The 13247-nt window shown below is 39.5% G+C and overlaps 1 protein-coding gene across 1 annotated transcript; it reads right to left on the bottom strand.

Annotated features, from left to right (window-relative positions):
* Positions 1 to 3329: 3329 nt before the first annotated feature.
* LOC106870469 (grpE protein homolog 1, mitochondrial) lies at positions 3330 to 9119 on the bottom strand. The gene is made up of 3 exons (XM_014916571.3): positions 8961 to 9119; positions 5485 to 5653; positions 3330 to 3986 (listed from the first exon to the last, which is right to left on the bottom strand). The coding sequence occupies exons 1-3, from the start codon at positions 9059 to 9061 to the stop codon at positions 3558 to 3560; spliced, it is 699 nt and encodes a 232-aa protein (XP_014772057.1). The 5' UTR covers positions 9062 to 9119; the 3' UTR covers positions 3330 to 3557.
* Positions 9120 to 13247: the final 4128 nt, after the last annotated feature.

The raw sequence follows: 13247 nt of genomic DNA, 5'->3' as shown, positions 1-13247 counted from the left end.
ATCAAAGGAAGGTTAACCGGGAAGACAGTTTTTTTTGTGTGCGACAGATGCACAGGGGCAATAAACACTGAAGATGTACTGAAAACAGATTCCATCACCTGCCAGGGGGAAAAACTAGAAGTAGTTAATAGCTTCTGCTACCTAGGTGACCAAGTCTATAGTGGGGGTGTTGCTCTGGGAGTGTAGTGGCTAGAATAAGAATAACCTGAGCAAAGATTAGGGAGCTCCTACTTCTGCTGGCAACTAAGGGCCTCTCACTCAGGCTGAAAGGTAAACTATGATGCATGTGTGCAAACTGCCATGCTATACAGCACTGAAACATGGGTCATGGCTGCTGAGGACATGCATAGGAGGCTTGAAAGAAATGAAGCTAGTATGATCTGCTGGATGTGTAATGTCAGTGTGCATACAATGACAGAGTGTAAGCGCCCTGAGAGAAATGTTGGGCCATAAGAAGCATCAAAGGTGGTGTGCAGGAGAGATGACTGCACTAGTATGGTTGCTGCGTGAGGAAGTGCCACTCCCTAACTGTTGAAGGAACCTGTGGAAGAGGTAGACTCAGGAAGACCTGGGATGAGGTGGTGAAGCATGACCATCAAATGTTGGGCCTCGCGGAGGCAATGATAAGAGACCGAGACCTTTGGCAATATGCTGTGATTGAGAAGACCCAGAAACTAAAGTGAGATTGCAGCCATGGCTGGTGCCAATGTTGCATGTCCGGCCTAAATAAGAGTACTCCTGATGCGTTGGGTGATATGATATGCTTGAGAAGACCTTATTTACAATTGACGGATATTTGTCCTCATCTTGTTTGTTGTTAACACAATGTTACAAATGATATAGCCTCCAGCCTTCATCAGGGGTCTTGGGGAAATTTCGAACCTGTGTTCTCATTCCTAAGGTATTTTTCGATGTTATTACTATCATTATTATTATTATTATTATTATGCCTATGGGCATATGGTGTAGTGGTTAACAGCGTGGGTTACTAACCCCAAGATTCTGAGTTCGATTCCAGGCAGTGATCTGAATAATAATAATAACAACATTGAAAATTACCTTAGGAATGAGAACCCAGGTTCGAAATTTCCTCAAGACACCTGATGAAGGCTGGAGGGTATATCAGCTGAAACGTTGTGTTGACAACAAACAAGATGAGGACAAATATCCGTCAAATATAAATAATGTAAACTAGAAAAGCACTCGGAGAGTGCAGACCTCCGCCAAGCAGCTCATTTCCATCCATAGACACACAGGCTGGAAATTGTCCAGTTTCCCAAACCAACGCCGGCAAAAACATAACCTCCTTGAAAAAAAAAAACTCCATCCAGTAAGAGATAAATATCATTTAATAAACAGACATTTCAATCCTATGTGTATTAAATGATACACACACACACATACACAAAGTAACTCCCATTATGAAGTTTTGAGTTGGGAAACAATCCTTAAATTTGTAAAAATGTAGATTATTTTAAGTGGATTGACACAAATCTATTTGTGTTGTGTGTTAAGCTTTATGCCAATGATGGAGCATCAACAAAGCCACAAACCACACTTTAATCGAACCTATACTACAGACACTCTATATGTCCTTATACTATAGACGTACTATGTGTTACTATTGCACCGATAGAAAATTCCACAGGAAGCCTTTATCTGATTACTTGACTTACTAAAAGTAAGTCAAATTAGTTGGAACAAAGTTAGAAATGAAGGACACATTCGATAATATTGTTATAAAGTCAGGAAGGTCATAGCTGGAACCCCCTTGATGATAGGTCTGTAGGATCGTGTGAATTACATCAACCCCAGTGTGTAACTGGTACTTATTTTATCGACCCCCACCCCACCCCCAAAGGATGAAAGACCAAGTTGACCTAAGCAGAATTTGAACTCATGAAATGCCACTAAGCATTTTGCCCAGCAAGCTAACGGTCTGGCCAGTTTCACTGCCTTGAAGAACAGGAACAGAGTCCGTTTGGGGGAGATGGCCAGTCTACAAGCAGAGTTCAATTCCACTGTGTCAACACTGCTGAGTGTGTGTGTGTGTGTGTGTGTAATATTTATTTCTTTATTGCCCACGGGTGGGGGAGGCTGAACACAGAGGGGACAAACAAATAGTTTAAGTCAATTACACTGACCCCAGTGCGTAACTGGTACTTATTTCATTGACCCTAAAAGGATGAAAGGCAAAGTTGATCTCAGTGGGATTTGAACACAGAACATAAATATGAAATGCTGCTAAACATTTTGTCTGCCAGCTCGTTGCCTTGACATCACACATAATAATGATGATGATGATGATGATGATAATAACAATGACCTGGAGATTGGAATTTTCCTGGCAGCCCCAACATAAGTGAATTGCAAAAAGATCATATTTATGGCCCATGGCTATCTCATATATTCTCTGGAAACACTCTCCCCTCCTACCCCCCCCCCCAGACATCAGTGTTTTCAATTGCAATGGCACCTCACATGTTAGCATCTTTGGATGCAACACTTTGCTGTCCGTTGCTGTCTCTGGTTACAATTTGTGTAACTTAAAACCAAATCATATCAATAACTACGAATAATCATAAGAAGAAATGGTAGCAATGTGGTTCAGTGGTTAAGGTGTTTGGCTCAGTCACAAGGTCATGAGTTCAATTCCTGGCAGTGCACTGTGTCCTTGAGCAAGACACTTTATTTCACGTTGCTCCAGTCCACTCAGCTGGTAAAAAAAAAAATTGTACCTGTAATTCAAAAGGGCCAACCTTGTCACATTCTGTGTAATGCTGGGTCATCCTGAGAACTATGTTAAATGAATGCATGTCTGACGAGAACTCTGTCACTTGACTGGGCTGCTCTGTTGATTGGGCAAACTGAAACACTTGTCATCGTCACTGACAGAGTACCAGTCATAACCTAGGGACAGGCGAGAGATGTTGGAGAAAGAGGGGGGAGTCAACTATGTTTTCCCCAGTTTTTGACAGGTAATTATGCTGAAACAACCGTGGAAGTAGGGAAGACAAAGTTACCTTTGGACCCTGGAAGTAGGAAAGGCAAAGCTACCTTTGAACAACACTTTCTGAATTCAGAATGTGTCTGTTACTAAACATTACAAGGTATTTTGTTGCATTTTCTAACAATTCTGCCAACCCAAGTAGCAGGAGCAGTTGGAAACTGCTATTACTGTTTTAGGGGTCAAACTGTAATTCCTTGTTCGTTTATGACTTTCTCTCTCCCACTCCAACTACTCAGTCAGTTACAACAGCCCCTTCCCCTTGTTGGTGATGATGATGATGATGAAATCAATAATCCTAAAATCAATAAACAGACAAGTATTTATAGAAGAAATCACTTTTACTTGTAAAATATCAATTAACAGACTCTTCCCACTTCACTCTCACCGAAATGGCTTCTTTAAATTATATCTCCCGCATCATTTTCTCATTAGCAGAAAAAAAAGGGGAACAAATTTATTGAACAATTTTTGTGGCAACCAACAACCCCTCCCCTTGTCCACTCCCTTCCCCACCCACATATTGTTTTTAATCATTCTACAGATTTTTTTACATTGCCTTATAAACACCAACTACTGCTGGTCTGACAGTTCGATTATGCAGCTTGTAGCCTAATTTTGTGAGGGTTGCTACTGTCCCCGCTTCTTTGCCCTCACAACTCACTTCAAACATGGCTTCATGGAGGTAGGGGTCAAATTTGTCCCCTTCTTTTGGTATGATCTGTTCAATGGCGTGTTTATTAAACACTTTCTGGAGTTGACTCTCTGTCATGGTTAAACCTTCAAATAAATGTTTTAGATGCTGGTTCCTCTCTAATTCTTCCTTTGGCACTGATTCAGTAGCTTTGGTCAAAATATCTGCCACCTCAAAGAGGTCTCGACAGAAGCCTTGGATGCTGAATAATTTGGCATCTTGGATCTGTTTATTCATCCTCATTCGAACATTTTCACTTTCTGCCAGTGCTAACAAGTATTTGTCCTGAAAAAAAAAAAGAAACAATTAAAAGCAATGATAATTAATATATTCATGAAACAATTAGCTACACTAATTAAAAACTACATTAACTCTTTTGCTACACTAATTAATATACTTCATTAAGTCTTTAGCTACCCTAATCATCATCCATTTAACTTCTACTTTTCCATCTCTGCATGGATCAAATGAGACTAACCCAGCTTACAAACAACAAACAACCTGGACATTCCTTCATGGAAGACTATAAATATGGGACACCATCTGTATGAACAGTAAATAGGTGTGGGCCTACCACAGCCTTGTGAGTGGATTTGATAGATGGAAACTGAAAGAAACCAGTTGTGTGTGTGTGCGCACGTATGTGTATGCATGTGCGCTGTGCATGGATGCACGCATGTATGTACGTATGTGTATACATATATTACTGTTCCGTTAAGGTGAGATCAACAAAAACGTATTCCATTAGCGGAGATAAATAACGTTTAATGTGCATTGTATTAAATAAGAACTCCTAAGAGTCTCTTGCCATTGAGAGACAGGGTCAGAGCATGAAGATTGCTTGGAAACAAGGCATATTATAAAAAATTTGCCAAAGTAAATGTGTTAATGACAAGAAATTATTGTAGCTTTTATTTTAATACAGTCCACGTTAAATGGTGTGTGTGTGTGTGTGCATGCGAGTATTTTTGTCTTGAAACCAAGTGATGCTTGTAAATGAACATGAGCATCGTACAAGCAATGTGGTTCATTTCTAGTCTTCTGCCCCTCACTCCGAGGGGGGAGGGGAGAGAGAGGATATTACATTGCTTTAAAACAGGTGAGAGTTGGTAACAGGAAAGGCACCGTGCTGTAGAAAATCAATCTCAACAAATTCTATGTGAGCCATGAAAAAAATGGACATTCTAAGATGACAACACTTTTCTTTACAATCAGTTCACACACAAATATATACACAGACATACACACATTGTTTTCTTGTTTCAGTTATTAGACTGTAGCCATGTTGGAGCACCACCTTTGAGAATTTTTAGGTGATTGAACCAATTCCAGTACTAATTCTATTGGTCTTTTTTGTCGAACTGCTCAGTTACAGGGAAATAAACACACCAACACTGGTCATCAAGCAGTGGTGGGGAGGGGGACAAGCACATGATGGGTGCTTCTTTCAGTTTCCATCCACCATTGCTTTGGTCAGCCTGAGGCTACAGTAGAAGACACTTGCCCATGGTGCCATGCAGTGGGACTGAACCTGGAATCTTACCACACAGCCACTCCTGAACCTATATATACATATATTTATATACATACATACAGGCATGTATATATAGAAGGGCTTTTTCTAGTTTCCTTCTGATAAGGTTGACCAATACCTTGTCATTAGTTTCAAGGTATTGTTCAAGCCCTGGCTATAGCACAGGACATCAGCTGACCGCTGACCAAGGCCCACCTCATAACAATAAAGGTCAGCTGAAAAGTAACCAGTGGCTACAACAACAACTACCTTCATTTTCTTGACGTCTTCTGTTAATTTCTTATTTGCTTCCAGCAACTCTTTATTCAGTTCGTTATGTACAGCGTCTGCAGCCCCAGGAGGGGGCGCAGCTGTTGTGGTGCTGTTTCCTTCAGCGACTTTATTTGATTCAGCTGCAGCAGAAAACTGATGACCAATTCTGAAAGTAAAACCATCATAAATTAGTGATCATTAACCTTTGACGAGAGGAGGTCAGTGTCATATATTGGCCATGGTCAGCAGGTCACCCCACCATCCACAAATTATGAAAATAAATTATCTTCAAATTCAACTTTTACGTTTTTAAAAATTGTTTTTGTTATATCTCTATAGATAAACGAATCCACTGCAACAGTGTAATAACAATATAATTGAAACGAAAGGCAGCAACCACACAGAACGTAACAACAATCTTTTAAGAACCAACAACATGCTAACTCAAAAAACTGTAAACATTATTTACATTTGACGGATATTTGTCCTCATCTTGTTTGTTGTTAACACAATGTTTCGGCTGATATACCCTCCAGCTTTCATCAGGTGTTTTGGGGGAAATTTCAAACCTGTGTTCTCATTCCTAAGGTATTTTTTGATGTTATTATTATTATTATTATTCAGGTCACTGCCTGGAATCGAACTCGGAGTCTTGGGGTTAGTAGCTCCTGCTCTTAAGCACTACGCCATATGCCTGAGAAAGTAGCAGGTATAAATGGAGAATGATTAAAGGGGTCAGAATGAGGAGGGGTTAAAAAAATTATAACTAATGGTGTTGATGATGATGATGATGATATCCGCTCGAAAAGCCTCCATCTTACTGTCATCTCCATTTCTATTTCTAAGCTTCAATCCACAACGTGCCTCATAGACTTTAGGTCTCCTCTTAAATAGCCGTTTCTGACATACTCCCACCTGTGACTCACAGCCCGACTGCCTCCTCTGCTGCCTCTGTAATGACCTCATAACCAACACTTGTCCAGCAATCAACTTGAATTAACTCCATCACAATTCCACATCTGACTCTCCAAACTTGCAACAAACGATATTTAGTGAAGGGTGTGTGTGTGTGTGTGTGTGCAAAACACCTTTCTAACACAACACACATATAAACCTTCATACACACATACATGACAGACTTTCAAACAGTTTCCCTCAAACAAATTCCATTCAAAGGATATCAGCCAATTCACAGCTCGAAATAGAGATCTATATATATTCTGTTAACTGATAGTGTACAGGGGATATATATAAATATACACACATCAGGCGATATATATAAGATTTAGATTTAAATTAAGATACAACTTTATATTATAGGAAGTTCAGACGTGAACCAAAGGAGACAATCGCTACAGCGGTCACAGACACAGTTATCTTTCTTGGTACAGACTTGCAGTGACTCATGGCAATGGTTATTGTTAGGCCTTGAAGACCACATCTTCATTCTGCTTTATTGACATAAAAAGTTCAACCGACAAGGAAATGTCTATGTTGTGAATAAACCCGACAGAAATAGTAGCCAATATCTCCCTCAAATTACACTGTTATCTTACAACATACACTGGATATGGTGTAGGGTGTAGTGTGGCTAGGATTAGGACAGGATGGTCACTGATGGATTGTCTTTGATCAGCAAGGGTTGGCCTGGGGCTAAACAAAAATAACAACAGAAGATGATCACAAGTGTTCTGTTGTGGAATAGAGAGGGGTGAGCAGGATAGAGTATCCCATCTAATTACCAGGAGTGATATGCCGCACACTACATTATTCATGATATCTTTTGAGCGAAACGATGGTAGGATGTCACGTAAGGAAGATCCGGGCTTAAAAACGACAATTATGTCATGGCTGGAAAGGTTTTAAAAGAGGAGATGACCACTACTGGAACGCTCTGAAAAGTCGGGATGGTTACGGTTGAAACGCTTTAAAAGACACATTTTTACGCATTCGAGATCTGCGACTACGTGAAAACGAATCAGGGCACTATCATGCTATTAGCTGTCAGAAGTGAAAGTGCTCACTGCCTGCTAGTGAAGTATCTGTCTGTCTGCATGCCTGTTGCTGGCCTGTCGATTCTTTGGCTACTGACAGCTAATAACATATTTCCTGAAATTGAAATCATTTTCAGAAAATTTAAAATAAAAAAAAACTGAAAGACGTAGACTGAGTGACGGCCGTGTGGCGTGAAGTGGCTGACACCAAGCGCCGGGTCACAGTTTACAGAATGAGACCAACTTGATAATCGGACATTAATTAAGGGAAAAAAACAATGAAGTGTCTCGGTTCGAAACCCATCCCAAACTACTGGAAAGGCCATCGTGGGGTCTATGTTGACAGCGAGGCTAAATAATCAGAGATAAACAATACAATAATTGGGGACGAGGTGGGTGGGTGTGAGAGTAATCTCGTTGCGTCGGTGAATGGGGAAACAGCCACCGAATGAGACATGTTAATTAATTAAAATCTAAATAAAGGAGTTGGAAGCAACAATGACGAATGGAAATAAAAGCACATTTATAAGAAGGATATCATTTAATATTATTTAATAAAACAACGAAATAAATATACAACATAAAATCGGTTTATTAATACTTTTGAGAGATTTTTGTCTGGAATTAGTCAGACATTGATAATTCGAGAAATACACGTGGTGGGCATTAAATTAATCGGAACTGGAGCGGACGGACAGGCATTGAAGAAGAAGTTTTAAGCAGAAAGATTACATCCTGATTTCATCATTCATTGAGGTCAACGATAGAAGTGGGATAGTTGTAGGAGGGGTGGGGACAGGAACTTGGGACGTTCACACCTTTCTCAAGGGCACCAATCACTGTGTGTAATACAGGGTGTGTGTGTGTACACACACCCACAAGGAGAGAGAGAGAGAGAGAGGGAGGGAGGGGAGTATTACGTAAACAAATCAACAGAAACACGCTGCGAATGGGAAAGGTTGGAAATAAGAGGTCAGAGAATCTAAACCCTTTTATAGGTGTAATTAGGGGGCAGGAAGGGAGGGAATCTTTAAATAAATAAAATCAGCAATGACCTTTAAATTGAACGAGAGCCTCCCCCCCACGCCATGTGTTGGACATTGGTTTACACCTTTATTAATTAACATTCTACCTGTGTTAGACAGCTGATATATACGGTGAGACGAATTAGTTGCATGTTGTTATGTAACTCCTGACCAGCCAGAGTGAGCGTTCCAACAATGACCATCCCGTTTACCTAACAATACCATCTGATGTCCTTCTTTGTTTAACCAGGTCAGCCCCGATTGAGCAGACATATAATCAATGGCGTTCCAACCGTGACGATCAAGTCTCTTCAGACACAGTACACCAAGGAATACATTGTTTAATGCTCTCCTTTAAAGACAATAGGATGTGATTTGGTTACTATTTCTAGCAGGTCGATCGGCTTGGTAACATGTCGGCAATGAAATGTGAATATAATTTGTGTGGACTTACCTAAGAGTGAATCCGGGTGGATTTAGTTTGGTCGAGTTGAAGAAATATCGCGGGAGATGACGACAATTCAGAGAAATTCTGGACGACATGTAGGACGACATGATGGGGAAAAACGGAAGTGACGTCAAGTGTCACATGACCGACACTTATCTCCCCTGAATGTTAATTTCAATCTGTTAATTCATGTTGCTCTAATTACCCGGAAATTTCAATTTATTACAGTTAAATAATTAAATAAATACGGCGCGGAGTGAATATAACATCTCTCCGTATTTTTTACGACTGCTAAAAGCTCTGATTTCAAATCCTGTGGAGGTCAGCTTCACCTTTTATTCCACAAGGGTCAAACTAAAGTGTTTAAGCCGAGCAGAAAGAAAAAAAGTGTAACTGGTGTAAAACAACATGTAGTAAACGAAGATGAAAAAAGAAAAAAAAGCAATGCGCGTTGGCGAACAGGGGGTGGGGGAGAGGAGTCGGAAAATTTACACGATCTCACAGGATCCGAAAACTCAACGTTTAACATCCCGTCACAAAAATTGAAAAAAAAAAATAGTGTACTAGGTGTAAAACAAAATGTGTAGAATGAAGAAAAGGAGTTTCGTCGACGGACGGGGAAGTGGTGAGAGGACTCGGGAACATTCCCCATGAGAATTTTCCTAGTCCTCTCCCCCGCCCCCCGTTCGCCAGCGCGCATTGTTTTTTTTTCATATTCGTTTACTACATGTTGTACACCTATTGCACTATTTTTGCTCGGATCAAACAGTTTAGTTTGACCAAATAAAGTGTCAGTCAAGTACGGACTTCGATTTATACCATGTAATGGGTTGTCATGGTAACAGCAGAACCGAAATCCTACCATGGGGTATCGATGACGAGTGAAGGGATACACCTGTTAATGTACATAACTGTTGTCCCACAGCAACACAACACCCTACAATACAACCACTCAGTCACTCTATTACACACACACACACACACACGTTCTCTCTCTCTCTCCCTCTTTCTTTCTCTCTCTCTCTAAAAGTGGACCTCATTAAAAGAGGAAATATAATCTAATCCCTTTTATGGGTGTAATTAGGGGGCAGGAAATGAGGGAATCTTTAAATAAATAAAATCAGCAATGACCTTTAAATTGAACGAGAGCCCCCCCCCCACGTCATGTGTTGGACATTGGTTTACACCTTTATTAATTAACATTCTACCTGTGTTAGACAGCTGATGTATACGGTGAGACGAATTAGTTGCATGTTGTTATGTAACTCCTTTATCGAAATTTCTTTTATAATCATAGTTTTGAAATACGAACTGCTTTTACTTCTGTTTATAATTTCAAAATAATTTTCAAACTAAAAGGTGTGAGATTTAAGGAGGATTTAGTTGTTTTTACCACCTCCCACGACCACCTGAATCCTTCCTCGGTTTTGGTCACTTTGACATGTATTAATGCTTTTCAATATTTTTCTCTCCATAAAGACATCTAATAGAATGATGATGCACCCAAGGGCGGTCCATTGCTGGGATTTAAGCAACAAAAAAAAAAGGTTTTATAAATAATTTCTCTCCCCCTCCACAACTGCACCAAGCGACTGTGAGTGTGTATTTGTAAGGAAAAACATTTACTAACAGAAGAGCATATTATCAAAATGAATTATCTTTCACATACTTTTTAAAAGCACTGTGAAGAAATCCTAAGCAATGACCTCACGCTCTCCAATACCTGTGTGATCGATACAGGTGATTTCTAATCCGAGTATCCGTAAGGATTTGTCGGGGGAAGGGGGATGAAAACATTCGAATGGGAATGATTTTTTATTTGGGTAATCGTACGAAGTTCAGTGTGTAGAACACACATTCGCAAAGGATTTCTGAAAATACGCAAAAGTAAAAAAAGTTAACACTGGTTCAATTTATGCTTCGATCGAACATCTTCGAAAGGAAAACGGCGGGAAGAGGTGGCTTGGTTCGACTTTGCTCAGCTTGCGTTCCATTGTTGGAAAGATCACACAGAGAACAGAGAGAGGGAGGGAAGGAAAGATGAAAGAGAGAGAAAGAGAGAGAGAGATACAGAGAAAAAGAAACAGAGAGAGAAAGAGAGAGATAAAGACAGAAAGAGAGAAATGAGAGAGATAAAGACATTGATTTCTAACTTTACTGTAAACCTAAATTTTATTCTGTTTTCATTTTAAATACTCATTATAATCAGGGATCAAAACTGTATCTTCCTCTTTTATTCCCCTTGAAATACAAAATACATGCATAAAAGACCTTTTAAATCATTTAATATATCCATTTTTGTATTCTCTGAGTGCTTTTTCGTTATCTCATCCTCGGTACTTTTTGATCTTAAGGCCAGTTTTGTGCAGGATTTTCTTGAATGCCTTACTTAATACGTTCTTAGGTGTAGCATCAACAAACATTACACTGTGAAACTTCTTGTTATCATACCAAGTATCGTTCTTATTTCTTTTGTTGGCCTCCCCCTCTAACCTATTCCAGAACTTGTTGCGGTATAGGGGCTATATACCGTTTTCAGCATCTCTTAGGATGCGTTCGAATTTTGTTTTCGCTCCATTGTACACCCTGATTCTATCATGCTGTGTGTATCCGGAACGTTGCATTCGGAATATATGGTGCTGGATGTTTTGTTGTCGTTGTTGTGGTTGGCATAGTGGAGATACGTTCCTCATTACTCTAAGTCTGCCACGAGGATGTTGATTTCGGTAGTACTGGACATCGCTGAGTCACTACAGATTACCAGTGGATTAGCCATAGGTTTACAATAGCATGATCGAAGTAAACAGGGTTTAACAATTCCGTTGATCATAGTATTTTCTATCCACAGCTCAATTTTTTTTAGTTGCGGTAGATAACCAAAAGTACCGATATTTCTCATAAAACGGGGAGAGATAACCCAATTTATTAATGGGGGTGAGATAACCAAAAAGTACCCTCCTAACTTTAGCACCGGGATGACGGCTCTTAAATTTTAGCAAAAAACGTCAGAGTCTATCTGGGCAGGATTTCAAGTAGAAATGTTAATATTCGCAACTTAACCCAGCCTAATTAGTTACTCAAACAATACCTTTCAAGGTTTATCAACTGTTCTATTAATAAACAATTCCTGGTATAAAAAAAATTAAAATAGGGTCAGTTTACTCCTCATCTCAAAGTTTAACCACCTAATTTTACAGGGATATCTATTTAAAATACGATTTATTGATTAAATAAGAACAAATAAAATTTGAAGGGAGTTAACTACAGAAAAGGTTTTAAGAGTGACCTCCCTTGAATAATTATTCACGTCTTCTATTCAGTTTGAAATATTGTATTTAACGTAACCGAAACCAAGTTTTGTCGTCTTAATTCAGATTTATAGAGATAAGGTTGACCTATGATAAAGAGACATTCTAGCCGTGATCACCCCCTACTTTTTTCTTTTATAATAGATACAATTTATTGAAGATTACCGTATCCAATCTCCCGGCAAATACGGTAATCTTAAATAACCGAATAGTCACTTGTGACGAAAATGGATCCTTTATTATAACCATAAACGATCAGATCAATGGCTTGATCGTGATGAGTCCCCTAAACATTTCCCAAAGCCAAAATTGCATTAGCAAAAGATTATGGTGACTGCCTGGGGGTCTGCAATTGGTGTTGTCCATTACAGCTTTCTGGAAGCTAATCAGAGCATTACAGCAGAGGTTTACAGCAATCAACTCACTGAAATACTTGCTCACTTGCCAAAAATGAGGCCTGCATTGGTGAAATGGCGTGGCCCGATTTTGTTCCACGACTGATAAATCTTTAAACATGGCAAAGCCACATGTTGCAAGAATGGCGCTGCAGAAACTCACAGACTTGGGATACGAGACTTTACCACATCCTCCATATTCTCCTGATCTTTCAGTCACTGACTACCATTTTTTAAAGCAATTTTTTTGAAGTGAAAAAACTTTCAGGTTCAAACCAGCTTTCAAAGCCAATATTTTATCGACGAGGCATAAATAATCTCGTTGATCGATGGCAGAAATGCTTAGATGTTCACGGATCATACTTTGACGAATCAAAACATTTCTGTTGTTAATTTTTCCAGAATAAAATTGTTTTTGAAATCGGCCATTATTTTCAGAACAACCTAATACATTCAATGCGCCGGCAAATACGGTACATCATACAATATATCCCCATGTTGGCTGATTCCAAGTACCATAGGTGTGAATATACGGGATGGTCACCGATAGAACATTATTGATCGTCGGCTTGCAGCATTGAAACACATCT

The sequence above is a fragment of the Octopus bimaculoides genome, chromosome 14 (genome assembly GCF_046866305.1).
Source record: "Octopus bimaculoides isolate indiv1 chromosome 14, ASM4686630v1, whole genome shotgun sequence".
NCBI classification, from domain to species: Eukaryota; Metazoa; Mollusca; class Cephalopoda; order Octopoda; family Octopodidae; genus Octopus; species Octopus bimaculoides.
The sequence above is the reverse complement of the archived record's forward strand: the minus strand, read 5'-3'. Positions and strand labels throughout refer to the sequence as shown.

Excerpts from the sequence above, each read along its gene's own strand:
- LOC106870469 (XM_014916571.3), bottom strand. The coding sequence starts at position 9,061 with ATGTCGTCCTACATGTCGTCCAGAATTTCTCTGAATTGTCGTCATCTC. Across the intron at positions 5,654-8,960 it reads CCACCCGGATTCACTCTTAG|AATTGGTCATCAGTTTTCTG; the intron begins GTAAGTCCACAC and ends TTTTACTTTCAG. Across the intron at positions 3,987-5,484 it reads AAGACGTCAAGAAAATGAAG|GACAAATACTTGTTAGCACT; the intron begins GTAGTTGTTGTT and ends TTTTTTTTTCAG.